General features: G+C 38.1%; 1 protein-coding gene across 2 annotated transcripts in view; it reads right to left on the reverse strand.

Moving 5' to 3' along the window:
• Positions 1-4,300: 4,300 nt before the first annotated feature.
• RNMT (RNA (guanine-7-) methyltransferase) overlaps positions 4,301-24,767 on the reverse strand; it is a 25,234-nt gene continuing 4,767 nt past the window's right edge. Inside the window, exons 2-11 of one of the 2 annotated variants that reach the window (XM_010859031.1) lie at positions 23,395-23,845; positions 21,139-21,274; positions 18,218-18,343; positions 14,817-14,932; positions 13,581-13,762; positions 12,938-13,102; positions 9,948-10,065; positions 8,837-8,938; positions 7,706-7,739; positions 4,301-4,629 (exon numbers count right to left, since the gene is read on the reverse strand). In XM_010859031.1, the coding sequence (XP_010857333.1) occupies positions 4,592-4,629; positions 7,706-7,739; positions 8,837-8,938; positions 9,948-10,065; positions 12,938-13,102; positions 13,581-13,762; positions 14,817-14,932; positions 18,218-18,343; positions 21,139-21,274; positions 23,395-23,808 (1,431 nt within the window). In that variant the 5' untranslated portion in view covers positions 23,809-23,845 and the 3' untranslated portion in view covers positions 4,301-4,591. The remainder of the gene's footprint in view (positions 4,630-7,705; positions 7,740-8,836; positions 8,939-9,947; positions 10,066-12,937; positions 13,103-13,580; positions 13,763-14,816; positions 14,933-18,217; positions 18,344-21,138; positions 21,275-23,394; positions 23,846-24,767) is intronic. The other variant, XM_010859032.1, reaches the window with a different exon arrangement.

Genomic DNA, 24,767 nt, shown 5'->3' on the forward strand with positions numbered 1-24,767 from the left:
CAAAGAATGCTCAAACTACCGCACAATTGCACTCATCTCACACACTAGTAATGCTCAAAATTCTCCAAGCCAGGCTTCAGCAATATGTGAACCGTCAACTTCCAGAATTCAAGCTGGATTTAGAAAGGCAGAGGAACCAGAGATCAAATTGCCAACATCTGCTGGATCATGGAAAAAGCAAGAGAGTTCCAGAAAAACATCTATTTCTGCTTTATTGACTATGCCAAAGCCTTTGACTGTGTGGATCACAATAAACTGTGGAAAATTCTGAAAGAGATTGGTATTCCTAAATACCTAAATGCAGAAACCTAAATGCAGGTCAGGAAGCAACAGTTAGAACTGGACATGGAACAACAGATTGGTTCCAAATAGGAAAAGGAGTGCGTCAAGGCTGTATATTGTCACCCTGCTTATTTAACTTCTATGCAGAGTACATCATGAGAAACGCTGGGCTGGAAGAAGCACAGGCTGGAATCAAGATTGCTGGGATATCAATAATCTCAGATATGCAGATGACACTACCCTTATGGCAGAAAGTGAAGAGGAACTAAAAAGCCTCTTGATGACAGTGAAAGAGGAGAGTGAAAAAGTTGGCTTAAAGCTCAACATTCAGAAAACTAAGATCATGGCATCTGGTCCCATCGCTTCATGAGAAATAGATGGGGAAACAGTGGAAATAGTGGCTGACTTTATTTTGGAGGGCTCCAAAATCACTGCAGATGGTGAGTGCAGCCATGAAATTAAGAGACACTTATGTCTTGGAAGGAACATTATGACCAACCTAGATAGCATATTCAAAAGCAGAGACATTACTTTGCCAACAAAGGTCCGTCTAGTCAAGGCTATGGTTTTTCCAGTGGTCACGTATGGATGTGAGGGTTGGACTGTGAAGAAAGCTGAGCACCGAAGAATTGATGCTTTTGAACTGTGGTGTTGGAGAAGATTCTTGAGAGTCTCTTGGACTGCAAGGAGATCCAACCAGTCCATTCTGAAGGAGATCAGTCCTGGGATTTCTTTGGAAGGAATGATGCTAAAGCTGAAACTCCAGTACTCTGGCCACCTCATGCGAAGAGTTGACTCATTGGAAAAGACTCTGATGCTGGAGGGATTGGGGGCAAGAGAAGGGGATGACAGAGGATGAGATGGCTGGATGGCATCACTGACTGGATGGACGTAAGTCTGAGTGAACTCCGGGAGTTGGTGATGGACAGGGAGGCCTGGCGTGCTGCGATTCACGGGGTCGCAAAGAGTCGGACACGACTGAGTGACTGAACTGAACTGAGAAGTAGGCATACATGCCCAGGCTAAAGGGAACAGAGAAGGATGTGAGGTGAAGAGCTGGCTGTTAACCAACTCCAGTCCCGTGTATATCTGCTGAAATAAGTCTATCACTAAATAAATGAGTGTAGTAGCCACTGTATCAACTACCTTCAAAGAATCAGGAATAATGTTGCCAGAGGGCGGCAAACAAAGAAGCTTCCTATCAGATGTGCAGCATTTGATGTCGACCAGGGAGGTAGTGATTATACACCCATGCTTCCTGTTTGACTAAAGGGACAGTAGGTATCACAGGCATTATGGTATAACTGTGATTACAGGGCCATGTTCCCGGGTCTGGCCTCAGGCAGAGGTAGACAACACAAAGTCAGTTCATAAAAGTCATGCTCAGTAGCTTGAATATTTACACTGGCAGTTCTTCCCCGTACAAAGATTTGCACAGGAAGCCAAATTCTCATTAGGATACTTGAAGACTTACCAAACAACACAATGACAATGAGCTAAGACAGGCTGAATCAGTTCCCAAAAGAGCTAAAGGGAGTGCAGAGCTGGACAGCCAACAACGCTTCTGCGGTCTCTCCTGTGCTGACCCGTATCACACCCTGCCTCCAAGCCCATCTCACTTGTACCTCTTTGCTCTGATGCTCTAGAAATACCATTAACATGAACGTAGACAGCAATCATACTTCTCAGAATTCCAAGTTTGGGGAGGGGTGAGTAGGAAACCCTGCACTGATAATCTAGCTCTCAAGAGTCATCACAGCCTCTAATCAATTCTTCTCTCCCTGGATGCACATTTCTCTGGGGAATTACACTGGAGTGGAGGCCTGGTGGCCTCAGGGCATGGTTGCCACCTGGTAGGCTGCTGCAGCCGCAGGTCAGGACACTCCCCTTTTGGTGCAGTGGGAAATGGCCAGTTTCTCCCCCTTCACACTGGCCATGTGGTGCCCTTGCTTTACTAGATTCCAGGCCCAAAGAATTCCATTTGATTGCTCTTAGTTACACACAACCAGCCAGGTTCCCAGTCCATTCTTCCCAACTTCTTTCCACAGAGGCTGTATCTGATCCTCATTTCTACTTCTTTTCACAGAGGCTGTATCTGATCCTCATTTCTACTTCCATTCTCAGAGGACAAACCTAATAGCAGGTCTGAAAGTACCCTTCAGTCACTCCCATGAGCGCCTGACATCACTGGCCTGATAATGAAAAGCCCCCTCTCCTAACAGTTTCCTCATGTCTTGGATGGAAAATCACCAAATATTTAGACTGCAAATGTGTGTAGGAAGTCCCATCAGCTTTTACCCTGGTGATGGGAGTTCTTCTTCAGTCACTGCCCACCACTAGCTGCAGCAGGAGATGTCAGGGAGGAAGAGCAGGGAAGGCAATGTCATAAACGCGCAAAGTGCAATGGCCAGGTCGCCACACCTTCCGGGGAGGCTCCGAGCACCCCCGAGCACACACCAGCTCGCTCAGACTCTAGAGCCCACCCAGCTCTCTCTGCTCCTTTTTATCCTTCTTTTCCACTTGGCTTTGCCACCACAAATTATTCCACCCAAATTTTCCATGGAATGGAGAGAGCAGGAGGCAGCTAAAAATATGTCTTATTACTTGCTTGGAATACACTGAGATCACTACATGAGGACAATGATAACAGAGAAGCTTTTCATTCTATACCAAACTATCACAGTACTTTCTGGCACTTTCCCCCAGAACTGACGTAATACTAAAGAGCTCACAAGCCCACCTCCCAGCACCGTCACCAAACCTCAGCTGGCCAATGGCAGCCACCAGTCAGAAGTGCTGTTATTTATTTCCTCCAATAACTTACGGTGGACCACCACATTTTTGTAAACTGGTAACAGCTGGAGATGGACAGATTGTGGAAAGAACAGAAATGAGGTAACCTGTGTTACCTAATAGCTGAAATGTCTGCTATTCTAACACGATGAACAATCAACACATGTAAACAAACTAAGAGACAACAGTTTTTTAACAAGTACTCTGGATAATCACAGAAGGAAATGTCTTTTAAAACCATGCATGAAAGAAATGATTTTTAAAAGAGTATGTATAAATTCTCTGCTTTGCTTTTTAAATTTTTTGCTATATATCAAAACTGGTAAGTTTTCTAAGTGGTGATAAATCAAGGACAACAGTTCACTTTGGTGTCAGTTTCGCAAGAGTCATGCAAGAAGCCAGGGCTGACAACTCTTAAGGGTTCTGAAATGGCAAATGTAAACTTCAAGTGGGGATGAGACACCAGATCCTATTGTGCCAAGCATAATGCTATGATGGAGGAACACGTACTGGTTCTTTCTGGGCCAAAGAGGGGAACGGATCAACAGCACACTGCGCCGTGGCCCAGACCTCCATCAGAAGGATCCCTCAAGCCTCTCTGTCAGCTCCCTTCACAGCCACACACTGCCCACTGGCCCAGCCCCACGCCTCCATCCCAGTAGATCCTTGCCCCTGCCCCCCATCCCCCACCTTATATAAATCTGAGGGAAATGTCCAAACAGGTTCACATGGGAGATGGCCACTAAATCTTGAGAAAAATACCCACAGCATTTTGGTTCAGTAAAGAAATGAATTACATCCTTGATAACTAGAAACATTAACTGCTATCATCAGGAACTCCTATGAGAAAGACCCCCAAATGCAAAACAATTTTATGCTGGAATCTGAAATGTTTTGTCCAGTTCTAGAACTCAATCATGTTAGCAAATGAACTAGTTGCTATCTAAAATGAAATTTAATAACTGGCTAGAATGCTAAGTTAAAAGTTAATTAACTTTTATCACCATGTAAATTTTAGTTTTAAACTTATATTGAACACTGACATTCAGTTGTACAGAGAGCAATTATTTTAACCCTGAAAAACACTTAACAAAACTTCGGAAATGAGCACACATCCCTGTGAATTAGTACACTCCCACCAATTCTACAACTGCAATACGTTTAATACTGTAAATAAACACTGGACGAAGCAGAGCACTGGTGAAAGAACTCAGGCTTTAACACGTCATTTCATAATTTTTATGAGCTACCAGAGTGGAGGCAAATGGAATTCTTAGAACATTACTTAAAAATAGATTTTTAAAGACAAAGGTCCCATCTCATTCTTATATACACACACAAAGTTCATCTGTCACAGACAGCAAAAGTTCCATTTATACACTGACGTTTCCAGCAGCATCCAGCCCGCTGAGAATAGTTACATTTAACAAGGGCGTCAGATCTCAGGAAGGTGGACCGTTCAAATCTGTGTAAGACAGAACACAGTTGCTCTGGTGCCACTGCACGTGTGACGTGCTCACTGCTGCTTCTCAAATGCAAAAACCAAGTAAATACCTAAAAAGAAAACAAATAAAATTAGAGGTTGGTTTCTTATATCCTCAGGGCAACAGTCTTGGTCTTATTCATAATTTGGTGAAAATTCTCAAGCAGCTTTTGAAAGAAAAGTTCCATTATTTATTTCTAAGAGTTCTTCAATAATTGTGAGTCATACTTAGGTATATATGGGATCGTATCTATTTACTTGAAAACAAATATCCACCTACTGTAATACTCTGACATCATAGCCATGGAGCAATCCAACTCAACAGCTCTAAAATCTCTACTGACAGGTTGAGGGGAAAAAAGCATAGAAGCAAAGAAAATGAAAACTGGAAACTTTATGATTTAATTATTTTAACTGGAATAACTACACTACTGTGAGTGCAGGGTACTCTTAAGTTTGCTACTTGTGGGTGGGTGAAGCCTAAAAAAACTGTAAAGGAATACAACGTGCATGTTGAAGTTCATCCAATTATCCAGCTGTAATGCTAAGGGCATGATAAGAAAAGTGGGCCAAGGCTACCTGAGGACTCACAACCCCAGCAGAGACACACCCAGCCTCAAAGGCATGCTCCCTGAAACTGGGCCTCCTGCTCCACGTGTGTTCACTCAAACATCCAAATGCACCCGCAGCTCCTCATCCTGAATCACTGAGGTGCAAACGTATCTTCTTTTGAGATATTGACAGACGTTATAGTTATGAAAACAACAGAGATGACAAAGTCTCGATATCACAAGCATGTTCAGGATGTTCACTAGGACATTCAAGCAGCAAGTCAAGATAAGAAGCCATGTGACAAGGAAGCCTTGCCCCTTGGGTCAACTGTGGGACAGGGGACAGACGAAGAATGGTAGATCATGTAAGGGCCTCCCAATCCTCGAGCTCTCTGTCCCTCAATCCAATCTGCACAGAAGCATGAAGGCAGTCTCCCCAACACCTCTCTGATCATGCTGTTCTTTACTCCTCATCTACTACCTCCCAAGTCTTTTAGGAGTAATGAAAGATGGCTGGCAGCAGAGCAGACAGACGGGCAGAAAACAGGCAGAATGATCATCAACACTGTAAATTCCTCTTGAGGGTCAGATAGTGGAGCAACCTAAAGCTCTCATGAGCAAGTACTAAGGCTCAGGACAGTTCGGCATCAGAGCTTGCCCTGCATTCCAAGTACTCTGTCTACAACCAACCCTGCCAAACCCACCCCAAATACTTCTGCACCTACTGCAGGTAACCTGGCTATCCTGAGCTGCTCTGATGTAGGGTCACTGAAAACTAATGCTCGATTTCAGATCAGCAATGAGTAACCTTCTCTCTTTTCTAACTCAAAAATTCTGGAAGTCTCACTAATTATATATAAAATGCCTTCTGTGCCAGCATTTCAATTAGGATTTAAACAAACAAAACTTGAACCACTTCTGATTTGTCAGCAACACATTTAAAGAATCTTCTAGAGGAGCAGCAAGCTCTGGAAATACAAGCTCATGATTAGACCAGTAGGAGTTTAAAATACAGCTTCTCAGACTGTGGCACAACCCACAAAGCCCTCTAGATTATAAAAGTGTTAACTCGTCACAGAGCAGACGGCCCTGACACGATGATCCTGGCTGCCCTGTGGCCACTGATCCTTTCCTATTGCTCTTCTCATCTCTAACCCCCTTCTTCAAGTGTCTGGAGGCATCTAATTCACCTGCACAGTATCACTAAAGTCCACATTTAGTATAAAAAAACTGTCCTGATCTGCAGCCAGCACCACCACCATGACCTCTGCCCAAGGTTATCCTGCTGTACCGCCCTTTGGCACTGACAGGACAGCTAAGGCAGCTGTGTATCTGCACTCCAAGGAAGCCAAAGAAATGTGTCGGTTTCTGCACACATTCCCACATTCATCACAGATGACGTCTCTAATATCTTCCAATCCCATTTCTACTAAAGGAAACAATATTCTGAGACAAACAAGCTCAAAGTGTTAGCCCTTGTCTTCCCTTTTCCTCTCTTTCCATTCAGCTAGTCCTAAGACGACTCCTCCTTTCACGTGGGCTTCTGTGAGGCGAAGGCTGCGAGTGTGAAGCACCTGGGTTAGCTCTCTGACCTTAGCCAAGCTATCTGCCTGATTTCTTATCTGTGAAAAAGAGGCATGATTAACAGTAGTCTGCTCATGAAGCTGTGAGGACAGAATGAGGCATAACACATGAAAGCTTCCAACAGCGACCAGGCCCAGGCTAAACATTCCATAACACCACCTGTTATTATTTTCCAATTTCTCTAGTTTTCACTGAGTGCTCCTTCATCTGTTTTCCCCATTACAGGAACTTCAACGTGTAGAACAATTTGCCTAGAAGTCACTTATTTATGTTTCTTCCACTGCGAGGCAGAGAGGTAGTATTTATTTTTTGTATCCCCCAAAGCCCTTTCATAAATCTTTATGTAACTCAATATTCAAAGTGTTCATCTCTGAATACCTCTGATTTTCTCTTCAATATAATCAACAAATATTTAAGCGAAGAATGGGAACTACCTTGTAAGTCCTCAGGGTGACCATATGGGGCACCACCATCACCCTGGCAGGGAGGCTCTGGGACCTTGAGAACTGGCCAGGCCTCTGACTGCTCAGCCAGACATGCATGCCTCACTTCAGAACGCCTCCACATCATGGCCGTTCCCAACCACACATCCTCCAAGACATCCTGCTCAGTGCTGCCTAACTGAACATTTTAGCATTTACTAAACCTTCACTGTTAACATCAGAGAGGCCACAACCAAGTGAAACACAAGGAAGTGGTCCATAATCCAAAATTCCCAACAGAAATGTGAGGTAAAGATGTAAAATACAGATGGCTTTGTAGTAACGAGCAGACAAGGGAAATATTTAAGAACGCTCAAAGTTTACGTTAAGGAACACCCTGCATATGCTTTCTTTTGGCACTGAACAGCCTTGTAAGACAAGGGGAACTAGACATTTATAGGAATTTTGTGTGAACACAATCATCCCCTCACAATCTGTGTCAGAAGAATTTCTAAAGTCTTCCAATTTTAACAATCAGTTTGAAGCAATCTTTGCAAATGTCAGTAAATCTACACTGACGATATACTCACTTGTAGCTTCCCATTCTGATTTACTTAAGGTCCCCTAAAATTAAAAAAAATAAGAAAGAAAATTTCAGATTGAATATAGAAGCACACGTATACTTATTTTTCTTTTTTTTTCTTTTTATTTTATTTATTTATTTATTTTTTAAATTTTATTTTATTTTTAAACTTTACAATATTGTATTAGTTTTGGTGCTCCAAAACCCTAACTTCACTATAAATATACATACAATTCACTGTTAATATTACCGTGATCTGAATATAAAATAAATCAATGAGATTAACTTTTAATGCCATCTTCTCATCACTTTTGTGCTCCTGCCAATTCTCTAAACCACTGATTCTCAATCAAAGGGTGAATCTGCATAAAAGTGTATTCATTTGTAACTGGAAAAAGTACTGAGCTTACATTTTTAACTTGGCAGAAAAAAGGCCTATCTTGAAACATCAAATAATACTGCAGGAGGGAATAAGACTTTTGTGTTTTTACAAAGGAAATCACAAAATATCTATCATACAAAGGAACTAAACTGCATTTAGTAACATACTTGCTATTTTGCAAAGACACTAAGTAATAAGATACAGTGACAAGCCTGATAACTAAGGAAATAAGAAGTGATAAATGTTGAAGAAGTGATAAATAAACATCAATACTATAAGATGTCAGCAAAAATGTGTTACACAAATATCTGTAAGTTCTATTGATAACAAAGTCACAGCTACAACTAGTAATACCACTATGGTTGTGGAGCATTCATAATTAAGGAAAATGTGAACTTCCACACAGAAGTCTGTGAAGATGTCATCTTCCCTCATCTAAGTTCATAAGCCCCTGAATTATATCTACGGAACACTGCTAGTCAGTAGTGTCCAGGCTAAGATACAATGATACAGCAAGAAAACTCTCAAGCCAGGCCAAGAACATTCCTCCCATCCTACTTTCTCAAATACAGCACTACATTTCTCAGCATTAAAGTGCATTTTATTCTGTATTCTACAATTATAAAAAGTCATAACTTAGGAGAAATAGGCTAAAGTGTACCTGATTTATAAGTCAGTGAACCCAAGTATTGTAAACCAGTGAAATAATTTAAGTTTCCATTTTCCTGTAAGACTTGTTAAAGAATGAAACCTTACCAAAGGTAGCTTCACTTGACTGTTCTTCATGTACTTCGCTGCATGTTCATAGTCACCCACCTTCTCAGAGGCAAGTCTGGAATTCTCGTTTGCAGGATATGGCTAAGGAATCAAGGGAAATTCCTAGTTGAGTTGTTACATTGAAATTTACAATGCAGAATGAAATACCCTAAATCACTGAAATGAGACAATAATCTTTAAGTATTACTTCAGAAATAAAAACTACACATACTTTTGAAATATTAAAAAAAAGGAGTGAAGGGAATCCTCTCTGAACAAAGAAGCTGCTGTGGTTAACAATGAGCATGGCTGGAGTATCTACAATTACAGAGTGTCACAGAGGGACTGAACAGTGTGCTGAATTGCCGCCAAGACCACTTGGCAGCAAACACCTGCTGTATCTCCGTGACTCCTGGGCAAAGGTTTTTTCTGCCACAACTCAAACCTGAAGGAAGTTATCAACACAAGAGTTAAACATTCATCTGAATGTTACAGTGACTTAACCGCCACGAAGTACAAACAGCAACTGGAAATAATACAAATAAAATTCAGTCAAAAGAACCTCGGGAGTTTCGGAAGAGAAGGAAAACATCCAGCCTCCAATACAGATCGTCTCCACAATTACACAGAATATGAAGAAGGGCCTCAAAAAAATGCTGTGTTTTTAAATATATGGTGACCAAATATCTGATATTCAAATTAATTCAAGCATTATTTTTAATCCATTTTAAGTATTAGGTTGGTGCAAACATAATTGCAGTTTCAGACCGTGAATTTTAAATCATTATAACTAGGCTCAAACACATCATTATTAATCAAAAAACCATTCTGGAACCATTAAAATCAACACATTTTTGCCAATGAGAAATAAATTTGCTTATTCCTGTAGTGTAAAAATTCATGCTTCAGATACAGAGCAGCCCCAAATGCCGACAGTCCTGACAGCCCATGTTAAAGCTCTGTCCTAGGTGCTGAACAGTCTAGCATTGGCACCAGTTATCTGTGCAATTTATATAAATACTGAGTGTGTCCATGGCCTTGAAAGGAATCTCAGAAACAACCAAACAAGTCTGCAACAACTGGGATTTTTACACAATTTCTAAATACTCACCTCCAGGGCCTGCATTCGTTTTAACAGCATTTTATTTTCATTGTTCTTAATCTTTTCCTCATAGAATTCCAGAAATGTTTTTTTGTAGACTAATTTCATATTGTACTTCTTCGCCATTCTGTCCAAAAAAGATTCTTTCATGAAAAGGCTTCCAAAATATTTATAATTCTTCACACAACAGTAACATCTTCTGGGCTTAACTAAAAACCTTACAAATTCACAAGAGGACCATGCAAAATAAATGAAGGGCAACACCCTAGTGACCTGAAAAAAACATGCAGTTAGATCTCCCTGGGTCACAGGGAACTCCAGTAACCTAACAAACAGGCCAGGAAGTGAAACAAAAATATTCCCTTTCATCTTCTGGATTCCCTGGCAAGACAAACTATTAGTTTTTATCCTACGTCTTGAACTGCGTCTTCACAGGTTTTTACAGGTCTCTTTTCCCAAGTTCCAGATGTCATGGTTCTGAAGAAAGTGGCCCAGATCCTTGCTCGATGTCACTCCCCGATGTACACAGCTTGCCAGCAGTGGTGGCAGCTCAGTACTGGCTTTTGTCACATTCACTCCATGTTCCCTAGAAATCTCCACCAGGACGATCCCAGGCCTGCAGGGCTGAATCCCACCAGCCTGTTCTCCTGCCAGTCTTTGCTATTTCAGTAAACCATCTAATTCTCCTTGCCACCCATCCCTGTGCCCAGTGTTCAGCACGCCACTGCATCCTCTCCATTAACCTGCAAAACATACTTGGAACAAGCCCACTTCCAATCCTGACACTGGCCACCAGGCTGCTCTATCACCATCACCATTCAATGTGGCACCACTTCGTTTGCTTGTTTCCCTGCTTTTATTCTTACCCTCCCTCAACCAATATTCCAAATGCAGTCAGATGAAGCTTCAAAAGTGCACAGGTCATGTCCTTTTAAAACCCTCGTTGGCTCCCAAGCACACTTAAGGCAAAACTGGCCAACTAGACACCCTTTAGATATTGACTTAGATGTCACTTTCTCCCAGGTGGCTTCCTCAAGTCCTAATTACATTAAGTCTCCCTTTGCTCTGTGTAATATCTTTCCCAGTGCAACTGCCGAAGCAGATTACTGCGCATCTGTAGACAACAAAAGGGAACCTGAGGACGATTTCAGGCAACAGATAAAAGATGAGAGGAGGAACAGGACAAACCCTGAAAGGGGACCCTTGATGTGACAGATGAGGGGACAGAGCGAAGGGAACATCGGAGGGCCACTCAGCTTTGCAGGTAAGAGCCGCGTGGATGGCAGGAGTCCCTGCCACTTGCATCAGGCCCCTTGGGAAGACAACACAGGTCAATATAAAGCCTCTTCTATTCCAGGCAGTTCATTTTCTATCAAAAAATACCCAAAATAAGCCTTTACGAGGGAAACTGAGCTTTACATCTACAAATATCATAATTACAAAGAACAGAGACTCAATCTGACCAATTTGAATAGGTCTGCATATGAAAGCTAATTAACAAGACAGCAAAGGTGGCTTGGATCCCTATGCATTTTCAGATTGTCTCTCCGAACAATACCTATCTCGATAAACAATTTATAAAAATTTGAAAATTAAAGTGACAATTTATTACTTGATATGTTTATCATCATTAGCAATACAAGCAGAAAAAATTGCTGATGTGTGCTTAGCCATTAAAAAAAAAAAACTTTCGTTTCATTCTTTATCTTTTGGGGTATACTCAAATCACCGTCAACCAAAAGCACCAAGCTAACATAACAAACATATAAAATAACATACTAAAAACATTTAATTTCTTCAAGCATAACATTTACCCAAAGTTTGCTAATTATAAGGAAAATCTGATATAAATTTTTTAACTTTCAGATTTATAAATTGTGTATAGTATTTTCCATGTTTAATCACATGCTACTTCATTTTCTTATTTTCTTTATTTTTATTTTATATAAAAGTTTTATACACTGTAGAACTCCTGAAAATCCTACATCCATAAATTTACAAGCTGACTGAGACAATTCAAATAAATAATCACCATCTAAAAATAAGTAAAAAAATAAAGCTCAACCTTTTCCTCAGTTAATAAAGGCTTTGTTTTAAAAAGAAGAAAAAATAAAAAGAAGGAAATACACTTTGGTCAGCTGTGACATGGCCCACATTTAACTGGACTCTTCCACACTTCCTCTCAGGGAAACCCCCAAGACCAAGGTATCTCATTAGGCCTTGGAGCCCTATCTGATAAAGCTTGAAACCTCAGCTTTCCCTGAGGTTATGGTTTGCCAAGACTCCTAAGAATTCAGGTTCATGAATACATTCCTGAATCAGGATTTTACTATCACCACTGCCATGAGTCACAATTTCATAAGCTATAGTGAAATATAAAACAACTTTTAATATACCTATTCCCGTCAAAAGGAGGATCCCTACTTTGGGAGGACTAATTTTAGTTACCCAAGTACCAGTAGTTACTTAAAAACAAATCTTTGCTATTTCTAGTTGTCAGTTATTTCATGCCACAAGTTGTAGGCAACAGGCTCCCTTTTCTTGCTTACAGGATAAAATAGTTTCAGGAATAAAAGAAACTAAATGAGTAAGGCTGTAAGTGACCTATGGCACCAACCGTTGAGTCTTAGTTTTGTCATTATTCAGGCTATACTTCTTAAGATCCCACTTAAAATAAGAGACCAATAGAAATACTGATTTTCCCCCCTTTACCTTCATTCTTATGCAAAAAGACAATGTGCTATGTGCTAAGTCTCTTCAGTCGTGTCTTGACTCTTTGTGACTCTATGGACTGTAGTCTGCCAGGCTCCTCTGTCCATGGGATTCTCCAAGCAAGAACACTGGAGTGGGTTACCATGCCCTCCTCCAGGGTATCTTCCTGACCCAGCGATCAAACCCTCATCTTTAATGTCTCCTGCACTGGCAGGTGAGTTCTTTACCACTAGACCCACCTGGGAAGCCCCCAAAAAAGAATTGTAACAGATTAATGACATTCTTACTCATTTAACAATGGAAAGTAGACCAAGAATTCAGGGACATCAACAACACCTTCCAAGTTGAAGTCATATTTGCAGCCAAATAAAGGATAATCTCCTTTCTTCTGAAATTTCACAGTATATATTTCATTTCCAAATGATTCTGTTTCTGAAGCTTCAAGGCGTCTTCTGTAAGTTACACGCCCCCCCAAAAAAATCAAATCTATTATTAGGTCAAATTTATTTTGATCAGATTTAATATGGGGGGGAACACACATGATGCAATTGATAGCTGTGAAGTGGGTCTGAGCTACTTTTAAGAAGCAATATGCTAAAATATCATTAACAATCTCACTAACAAAATTATGCTAGAAATAGGCTTCATTATCATGACAGCTGGTTAAGTGTCATCTGATCTGGAGTTTATCTAGCAACACCACCTCTGGCTTTTTGGCTCAATGCAACATCAGTCCCCAACTAACACACAAAGATGTTTTAAAGGTTCATCTGTAAATCTGACTTTTTAACTTAAAGCCAGATTATCTATACAAATACATTATCAAAGCACTCAGCCCTTCTATAAACTCTATTTCTGATAAATATCTGCTGCTCTAAGATAAGCTTAATTTTCAATATTTTATAAACCACAATATATGAAAGTACTTACATCAATTCAAAGCTATTGGGAGTGGTACCAATAAAATAGCCTCCAGGGCTCAGTCTCTCACACGCATTTCTGAGCATGACGTCAGCTTGCTCATAGGACTCGAATGAGTAATGGCAGACAAACTGACAACTGCAGATGTCAAAGCACATTTCTCGGTCATGAAACTTATCAGTCAGGAGTTCCTGAAACAAATTATAATGGGTCAAGATTTTGAAATTGGCTGCAACATAATTAGTGAATTTCTAATATTAGGATCCTGAAAATAAAAGTTGACATGCCCTCCAACCAACCTATCCTCTATCATTATGCATCTTAAGGATCATAATAAAAATGTTCTTTCTGGTTCAATATAATTTGATTCCCACTTTCAAAGTAATATTAAAAACTAGAGATTCTGGAATCATACTAAAAATACATCAAACAAACATATGACATTTAAAGGAACTGATTCTTTAATTGGTTTTACTGGAAAAAAAAGTAAAATGATGTTGACCTATATACTTGGGTTTATGAAAAACACAAAGCCAGCCCTTGAGACATTTTTTATTTTTTAGGCTGTGCTATGCAGCTAACAGGCTCTTAATTCCCCAATCAGGGATTGAACCTGGGCTACAGCAGTGAAAGTGCCAAATACTAATCACCAGACTGCCAGAGAGTCCCTGGGAAATTTTGAAAAATGCAAAATGTTTTTTAAAGGTTTCTAACTTTCTAGCAGTATACTACCACTCCTTTCCACCTTCACAACTGCAAACAAAACATGTAGTTAAAGGTATCTATAATAATTTAACGAGCTAACAAGTCAGAAAAGAGAGATAAAGGTTAAGGGGGAGATTTTCAGCATTTCAAATGCCTCTATAGTCTTGAACTTCAGCTGTCAAAGAGATTCAGAAACAGGTGTCACCAGACTGTGATATGTTGGGAAGCCGGTCAAAGAAATTACAAAGTAAACAAAACCTAAGTGCAGATCTATTCCAAAATAATAGAAAAAAGTGTCCAAACAGAAAAGCAACAAACGATTTCCAAAGTAAAAGTATTAAAAGCTAAAAATTACCAGAAGTATTTGGTGGGTCATTTAAGGAAATGTATCATTAATGGAATTTCTAGCTGAAATTAAAAATGCCATATCTTAAGATTTTTAATGTTTCAAAGCACATTTTTTAAAAATGAGCTGATTTTTAAAACAAATCACTTATTCAAACTAAAAATATAAAGACATACTTCTAAAAAAACACATACCTTTGAACAATCAGCAGTTATAAACTCAGCACTGAAAATATACTCATTATCACGACAACGGTTTTTCATGTCCTCATACCGCTGCTGACACTGTCTGACAGAAACATCAGCGATATCTGGAGGGGGAAAGGGCATCAGTGATGTCAGCAGAGGCCCACATTACATCAGAAACACAAAAATGGCACAATCTAGATTTCATCTCAACTGTTAAACTCTAGCAAGGAATCTAGCCTTAGAAAAGCAAAAAGGTTCTATTTCCTTCAAAACAAGGGAGAATAAAGTCTTCTGTACCAATGCAAATGACCCATATTTTTCAGAATGAATTAAACACTTTCTCAATAAGTACTGACAACAGAGAAATTCTATCATGATTTTTAAATGCTTATTCAAAGTTTAAAGCAGAAAGTTTAGATTCCAATTTGAATTATAAAACCTAACTCTGTACACTCAGCTTTTATATTTTCTTAATAAAATGTTATTTGTTTTTTCCCAGTGTTGAGACTTGCACTGCAGGTACAGAAGCACCAGTGGATGTTGTTGTTCAGTCCCTCAGTCGTGTCTGACTTTTTGCGACCCCATGGACTGCAGCACACCAGGCTTCCCTGTCCATCACCAACTCCCAGAGTTTATTCAAACTCACGTCCATCAAGTTGATGATGCCACCCAACCATCTCATCCTCTGTCGCCCCCTTCTCCTCTTGCCCTCAATCTTTCCCAGCATCAGGGTCTTTCCAATGAGTCAGTTCTTTGAATCAGGGGCCAAAGTGTTGGAGCTTCAGCTTCAGCATCAGTCCTTCCAATGAATATTCAGGGTTGATTTCCTTTAGGATTCACTGGTTTGATCTCCTTGCAGTCTAAGGACTTGCCTGGTGGCTCAGTGGTAAAGAATCTGGCGGCAATGCAGGAGACCCAGATTCAATCCCTGGGTCAGGAAGATCCCCTGGAGAAGAGAAGAGCTACCCACTCCCATATTCTTGTCTGGAGAATTCCATGAACAGAGGGGCCTGATGGGCTACAATCCATGGAGTTGCAGAGTCAGACATGACTGAGTGACTAACACAAAGAAATAACAGTTGATACTGTGTCATGAATATCAGGTAGGAGCACCAATGATACTGGTAATTCTTGATATATTTTTCACTGCTATAAACCAGCTCAGAAAGAAAAAAAGGGGAAGGAGGGAAGCCAATTTCATTTAGGAATGTCCTTGATAAAGCAGTAAACATTAATTTTATAAAATCTTCAAAACATTTCTGTTATATAATGAAGTCTATCTGAATAGGACTGGTGTGACTGTCTGTGAGCTGTACTGGCCAATTTTTTATACAAAAATTGTTTTCACTTGAAGAACGACAGACAGACAAACTGGTTATTCAGACCTGGTAATCTGGCAGACCTTTTCTTCAAAATGAAAAAGGTGAAAACTACAGATGGTATTTGTTACCAATGATAAACCTGAGCTTTCAAGTGAAAACTACAACTCCGAAAAAACTGTTTCTATCACGATGGGCTGGGCATTGTCCCAATACTAAAGACTTTTCTGATTATGATGATATTAAACCAATGTGATTTCTTGATGCCAACGTTTAGAAGATTTCCATAATTTTAGTGAACAAAATCTCACACGGCAAAGTGCAAGATAGATTTAATGGAGTTTCACATCAAATAATTCCATTTCACTGCTCATCAAATAACACATCACAACATACTGATGCAGAAACAGGGGTGCAAATTCAGCTGTCTTTTATTATTACAGACTTAAGAATCTGCAAAAATACTTTTAAAATGCTAGTCTTCTCACTAAATTTTACTTGTAATAAATTAAAGCTATTTTTAAAATTGTCAGTTTTAATTTCCATAATCAATAGATGTAACTACATACACAAAAGCTTCCCGGGGTCCTTAATCATTTTTAAGAGTGTACTGACCCCATGAATTGCAGCACACCAACTCCTGGAGTTCACCCAAACTTATGTCCATCGAGTCAGTGATGCCATCCAGCCTCTCATCCTCTGTCGTTCCCTTCTCCTGCCCTCAATCCCTCCCAGCATCAGAGTCTTTTCCAATGAGTCAACTCTTTGCATCAGGTGGCCAAAGTATTGGAGTTTCAGCTTTAGCATCAGTCCTTCCAAAGAACATCCAGGACTGATCTCCTTTAGAATGGACTGGTTGGATCTCCTTGCAGTCCAAAGGACTCTTCTCAAGAGTCTTCTCTAACACCACAGTTCAAAAGCATCAATTCTTCAGTGCTCAGCTTTCTTCACAGTCCAACTTTCACATCCATACATGACCACTGGAAAAACCATAGCCTTGACTAGACAGACCTTTGTTGGCAAAGTAATGTCTCTGCTTTTGAATATGCTGTCTAGGTTGGTCATAACTTTCCTTCCAAGGAGTAACCATCTCTTAATTTCATGGCTGCACTTACCATCTGCAGTGATTTTGGAGCCCCCAAAAATAAAGTCTGCCATTGTTTCCACTGTTTCCCCATCTATTTGCCATGAAGTGATGGGACCAGATGCCATGATCTTCGTTTTCTGAATGTTGAGCTTTAAGCCAACTTTTTCACTCTCCTCTTTTACTTTCATCAAGAGGCTTTTTAGTTCCTCTTCACTTTCTGACATAAGGGTGCTGTCATCTGCATAGAGTCGGACACGACTAAGCTGAACTGAACTGAACTGAACTGAGGTCATAAACCAGAAACTGTGAGAAGTGCCGATTTAGGCAACATGACTCCACAGGCAGTGCTGTGCGCTTCCATGACTCCTCAGACAGGAAGGAACATGTTGTCTGCCTGCCCCTCTTCTGGGTTAAGAATGACTGGGAGGTTCAGGTGCTTAATTAATCCAGTTAAGTTCCTTTCAACTTTTCTCCTAATAGCTTCAGCATCTTTTAATGACTGCAACTAGAGCCATTATTTCATCAAGGGTGGAAAAATTTATTCATTGTGATTTTTCAATACCACTTGGTTATGCTGAAATATGGTTCATATAGGGTTAGAAAAGATAAATACCCTCTACCTTTGTTTATACATTACAGAGTAATGAGTAAGTTTCCTTGCTCCCTCCAAGTCTGAACAATGAGATTTTCCCCTTATTTCATGTGTTTCAATCCACTATAATTACTGTTTTTTTTAATTCATGAAGCTGTCCTATCTGTGACCAGTGAAAGCCTTTCCAAGTTTGTGCTTCAAACATGGAGTCTGACATGACTTCTATCATTTGTGGTCTTAACACCATCAGTGAATTCTCAATCCTCATTTAAAAAACACCTGTCTCATGAGCAGCTCCCAGACATCTTGTGGTACAGTATTTCAGTATTATGTCCATAATATATCTTTCTTATTTCCATTTACCTGGCTGACCACAAAGCATTCCTTCCCATGTCATTATCTCTCTTACCAGTACAAACTAGCTTGTCAATTCTTCCTTTTTTCCACTTGAGCAAATCTCCACCTTTACCACATCCTAGGTCCAAAACAGTGATATTACGTTTCTTTTTCTGTCTCACCTTTTCTAAAAATTCCCCTAAAAGAGAGAAATAAGTTATAATAAATGCTCTTCTCCATTTTTACTAAAGCATAAACTGTTATCCTTAATAATCTAGTAACTTCTGCATGACGTGTAATATAAACATATTCATTTATGTAATTAATTCATAACTTTTGGGAAATATTTCAAATTTGACTAAGAGTTAATTAACTTGACTCTTCTTCGGCATTAAAAAAGAAAGAGTATGTCTCTGGTATTTCAGAAACTAAGACAGGTTTTTGAAGGTTATTTTCAGAATTTGATTCAACATTATATAGCAAACATTTTCTCTTATTTGATTAAACAGAAGTTTAACAGTATAGAAAAGCTGCACGATCTTGGCAGGTCAATAGCAAACATTTTAAATTCTAATTAATACAAGAATACTCAACACTTGTTCCTGATAAGAGAAAAATTAATTCATAATTTGTTGTAGTTCTCTTTCCAAAGCTAAGTGTTTGGCTTTTTATACACTTAATAAGATGAAAATAATTATGGGATCATAAGAGCTTGGTTTTGATAAAAGATTCAAGGCTTACCTCCAAAAGAAACACAAGAACTAGTCAAAAAACTATATAAACCTCTTTACTGTCATCAGAATTCTTAAAACTCTGAAGTAAAAATGGAATCTTTTATCTCAATCTACCAAATCACATTAATAATTAATGGATGGTATTAGTAGGCTCCCTACATCAATAGCCAAATGGTTCAAATATCAGTTAAAGGCATATTAATATTCTTAGACAATGAAATATTCAGCAATTCTAACACTGGATAAAATACTGAATCCTAGATCTATTCTACCTTTATCATTCTGAGCTTAATGCTTTTTATTTCCTATGTAATATTTTGACTGCTAGAATATTCAGTATAAATACTTCTGCTTTCACCGTTCATAGGATTTTTAACTGATTTCAACAGATGTACAAGTGTTCAATATTTAACTTTCTGCTATAAATCTTTAAAAAACAGTGTAATATGCAAAGAGTAAAAAGCAGCATGAGTGATAAAACCTCTTTATTTCCACAAAATAAGATTAATGAGAGGGGAAATCTTCATGAAACATTATTCAAGTTACCTTTATCACATTCAAGCATCACACTCAACTATCACTAGCTATAAACAGCAAGGAAGAGAAAATGAATGGCAAAGAATGGGTGTTGAGAAGACACACACAAAAAAAGACAGCAAAGGAATCTGGCACAGAGCACATCGATTACAGCAAGACAGGAAAGACAGGTGCAGACAGCAAAGCACCCGTTAAGAGAGCTGCTGGAACAGCTGAAGGAGAAACCACCATCAGGAATATGCTGAGAGATACGTTTTTGCCTGACATTTTTGCCTGACATAGTGTTTTTATAATAAAAACTACCTATTTTCCTGTTTATAAAAATAATACAATTAACAATGTGAAAAATACGACTGAACTTAAAAATATTTATTCAATGAATAAATACATGAATAAGTGACTAAGGAAAAATATTCAATGATAAGTCATCTACATTACTAAGGATGATGAAGAAAGGAAGAAAAAAATTGAGAAATTAGCAATAGGGTCCAAAGATTATTTTATGAGTATAGATTTTAAAATGCCATAATAGTAACCCTAAAAAACCCTTTTTTTAAAGTTTATTCATTTATCCTAGATGACAAGTAGCAGAATCAAATAAGCCTTGTTTTTGTAATAAAACATAAATATTAAAAACAAAAGTGAGAAAGAAAAATATTAAAATGTATCTGAAATGAGTCTAGTTCCCATTCCTAACACTTTTCAGGATGGATAATTTATTTTTTATAAAATTACTAAAATATTGTCAAAACGATAGAAAGTAGTCATAAATGGCACATTACTTTTTTTAGTTTAACTATGAAAGCATTCTCACTTTTTCTGAGGCTGGCTTTTTAAAAAAACAAAACAGAAACCAAAACTAAATAAACTTTTTGTGAAAAACTTCAACATTTACTGGCTTTTATAAATTCTCTAATCTCAGGTAAGTGGCTGACTAATATATTTGATAAAGAAAGCAATAAATATTTTCAGAATTAAATTTCCTCCACTGACTTCCATTTTAAATTCAAAAATGAGTTTTCATAGACAAAAATGATGTTCAAAAAGCTGAATTTCTCCATCAATCCTCAAAGTAAACTTTATTTTTCCCCAGAAGAAAAGAACAAGTTCAATGGACAATCAATACAAATGATGACCTTTACCAACTCATTAAAGGCCCAGAGATAAAAAAATCATGCCACTGCCCATTTTCTTAACTTAATGGAACCCAAATGTTTCATTCAATAATATAAGATTGCTCCAAAACTACTAGAGTAAAACAGATTATTTAATAGCACTGCTGCTGCTAAGTCGCTTTAGTCGTGTCCGACTCTGTGCGACCCCATGGACGGCAGCCCACCAGGCTCCCCTGTCCCTGGGATTCTCCAGGCAAAAACACTGGACTGGGTTGCCATTTCCTTCTCCAATGCACTAGGTAACCTTAATTCTAAATATAAAAGCACACTGCCTTCTGAAAACCTAAATAACTCCATATTAATATCTATGTAGTCAGCCATTAGTAAATATGAAAATAATTAACCAAAAAAAAAAAAAAAGAAAAGAATTTATCTCAAAGGCCTAATTTCAGTTTTGGCTCCAGTTTTATAAAGCCAAGGTTTGATGATTAAATGAACAGTAACTAAAGACCTAGTCACTTTGTATATGATTAACCACTTAGGGAGAAAAAAAGGAAACATAAGCTGAAATTAAAAATTCAAAACTGTAAATCAAAAAACAAACATACCAATGAGGACACTTTTCATCCAATTATTAAAATTTCTTAGGTAAAAAATTCTGCTTTGGCTACGCTTCTCCAAACCAACTTCCTGGAGTTCATTGTAGTGAGCGGCCACTGCTGAGCTGTGTCCTTCTTCCAAGTTCTGAAAACAGAAGAATGGCACAAAATTAAGAAGCTGAACATGAAATAAACAAGTCTAAAAGAGCATCTGGCCTATATATGGATAAAATACTACTGAGATTGGTATACTTCACGAAGCTGTAGTAGAATCTCAGAAATCCCACTAATTATAATCACATGAAAGATTTTCCCCTTTTCCCTATTTTTAAAAACATCTCCTAAGAAATTTTCATCTATAGAATTTTGGTGTAAATGTGTTAATAAAACCAGTATATTTCCAGAGTTCTGATTTATTCAGTTCAGTAAATGTCAGTAGTGAATGAAGTTCCTACAAGAAAATAAAATGGAAATAATATACTAACTATATTGTTATAAAATTATTGTGGGCATTACATGAGCTAATATTCACGAAAAGATGAGAACACAACAGTCTACGTTTGGTGTCAATGATTTCTATTATTTGCTACTAACCTAACTCAAATTTCAATTTGTACTCTCTAAGACCTTAAGCATTCTACAAAAATGCCAGATAAGTAAAGGGCCTCAGATTCCCCCACTTTCTGCTCAACCAAAGTGTTTCAACTGGTATGTAAAATAGGTAAAAGGTTGAAGATTTTCCCTTGAAAAAAGGGTTCCACTGCTAGTAAAAATTTGAAAACTATGTTTACAATACAAGCTTCTCTCTATTAAAAAGGTTTGCAATTCACCAATGACAAACACCTGGCTTATCTGCCACTTTCTTCCTGAGGAGTGATAACAGAATTTTACTCATTCATTGCATAATGCAGACTCCACTTCAGGTCCCATCACAAAATAGTATTCCCAGATGAAAATGATTTGCTATCCTTTGCTTTACAATACTCTTGTTAGATATCAGGCTTCAAGTAACTACCCTCACATAAGAAGCGAAAATAACATAGTTTAAGGAATTACATTAAGAAAGAAATGTAAAAGTGGGTATCATCTAGAAATTTATCATTTTAAGAGATAATCTCAAACACTTCAAACACAAAAAAGAGATAAACACCTAATTAAAAAGGAAAAAAGGTAAATCACTTGAAACTTACACTGATGTCTTTTTAAAAACACTAAGAAAAAAGCAAACTATAAAAACTCCTTTTCAAGTGTTTAGTCAAGATTTCCAAGTAAGATTAAAATTATCTCATTAGCAGAAGTTTTATCTAAATACAAGAGAAATGAAAATCAAAACTACAATGAGGTATCACCTCACACAGGTCAAAATGGCCATTATCAAAAAGTCTACAAATATAAATGCCTGAGAGGGTGTGGAGAAAAGGGAACCCTGTACACTGCTGGTGGGAATGTAAACTGGTACAACCCCTATGGAGAACAGTATGGAGGTTCCTTAAAAAACTAAAAATAGAACTCGTATATGATCCAGCAATTCCACTCCTGGGCATGTATGAGAAGAAAACCAGAATTTGAAAAGATACATGATCTCCATTGTTCACTGCAGCACTCTTTACAATAGTAAAGATGGGGAAGCAACCTAAATGTCTACTGACAAATGAATGGATAAAGAAGATGTACACAATGGAATATTATGCAGCCACAAAAAGACTGAAATAATGCCATCTGCAGTAATGTGGATGGAGCTAGAGATTATTATACTAAGAGAAATCAGAGAAAGACAAACATATAACATCACTTACAGGTGGAATCTAAAAAAATGATACAACTGAACTCATTTACAACACAGACACAAACTCATAGACTTTGAAAACAAACTTATGGTTACCAAAGGGGAAAAGCAGGGGAAAGTGGTAAATTAGGACTTTGGGATTAACATATACACACTACTATATATAAAATAGTCAATCAACAAGGACTTTGCAAGTTCCCTGCTATACAGGGAACTCCACTCAATATTCTGCAATAACCTATATGGGAAAAGTATCTGCAAAAGAATGAATATATGTATAACTAAATCATGCTGTGTATACCTGAAACTAACACAATATTGCAAATCAATAATACTTCAATATAAAATAAAAATTAAGTTAAAAAAACAGAACCCTTAAGTTATTAAAATTATGTTTTTAAAAAAAGGTATTTCATAACTGCTCCACATTTCAATCTGACATATTCCATTATGCATTTTAAAAAATGTATTCAAAATACCTTTTGCTTTTCAGCAACATCTTCAAGTTCTATTTTTCTCCTTTTCTGAGTGCCATCTCCAGCAGGTTCATCTTTTGGAAAACCATCAGTTTCTATTCTTCTTCTCCTTGAAATGCCTTCATCATCACCAGAACCTTTTTCCTCTGGGGCAATTTCAGCATCAAGTTTTCTTTTTTTGGGTGGAGTGTCTTCCCCATAACTAGAACTTTCCTTTACAAGATCATCCTCAAACTCCATTTTTCTCTTTTTTGGTGTGTTTACTTGCCCACAAGTAGGAGCCTCTGCAGAAAGACCAGTCTCAGGAAAGGCTGTATTTTCATTAATAATGAATGATGACTCTGTTTCTGAATCTGATGTTTTCACTTCTTTATGAAAGATTTTTTCATGTTCTTCTGCTTTTGCAGAATTTTCCATTTTTGATTAAATGATGGTCAAACTTCATGAACTGATACTGAAATGGTAAAAATTTGATATTACTTGTAAACATAATGCTGAGACTTTAAAAGCAATTTAAATCAGAAGTTGGCCATTTAATTTCAGTGATCAAGAATTTTTTAAAACTTATTAGAGAATACTGAAAACAATACTGATACATATTGCACATGAATTTCTAAAAATGCTAATGAAGTACTAATTATAATCCCCATATACTTCCACAATCTAATCCATAAAAGTCACCACTGACATTAAAACTGACAAAAGTCGTCACAGTAAATGAAGTTAGTTCCATTTCTGTCCTGACCCTTACTCTACAGCCTTGGCTCCCAAAATGTGTGCTGGGCACTGTAACAAATGCATATGTGCACAGCAGGGTATTTTAAAGTTTAATGAAAACTTATTGATATCTGACACCTGGAAGATATCACAGATACACCATCAAGTAGAGCTCAGTTTTAACTGAGTAGCTTGCATTATATTTTTCTTTAATTGACAACAGAACCTTGTGAAGCTAAGACTTTGGTGGTACCACAGAAAATAAATGTAAAACAAGAAGTGCAGTTGGTGTCAGATCTCATCTCAAGGCTTGAGAAGTCTAGTACTCAACAGATGTTGTTGTGCATAGTAACATTCCATTACTATGCACTTGTGGCAACTAAGAACTAAAAGACAGAAGAACCAGAGATCAAATTACCAATATCCACTGGATCATGAGAAAAACAAGAGTTCCAGAAAAACATCTATTTCTGCTTTACTGACTATGCCAAAGCCTTTGACTGTGTGGATCACAATAAACTGTGGAAAATTCTGAAAGAGACAGGAATACCAGACCACCTGATCTGCCTCTTGAGAAACCTGTATGCAGGTCAGGAAGCAACAGTTAGAACTGGACATGGAACAACAGACTGGTTCCAAATAGGAAAAGGAGTACGTCC

This window comes from Bison bison, unplaced genomic scaffold (genome assembly GCF_000754665.1).
Source record: "Bison bison bison isolate TAMUID 2011002044 unplaced genomic scaffold, Bison_UMD1.0 scf7180017864453, whole genome shotgun sequence".
In the NCBI taxonomy this organism is placed as follows: Eukaryota; Metazoa; Chordata; class Mammalia; order Artiodactyla; family Bovidae; genus Bison; species Bison bison.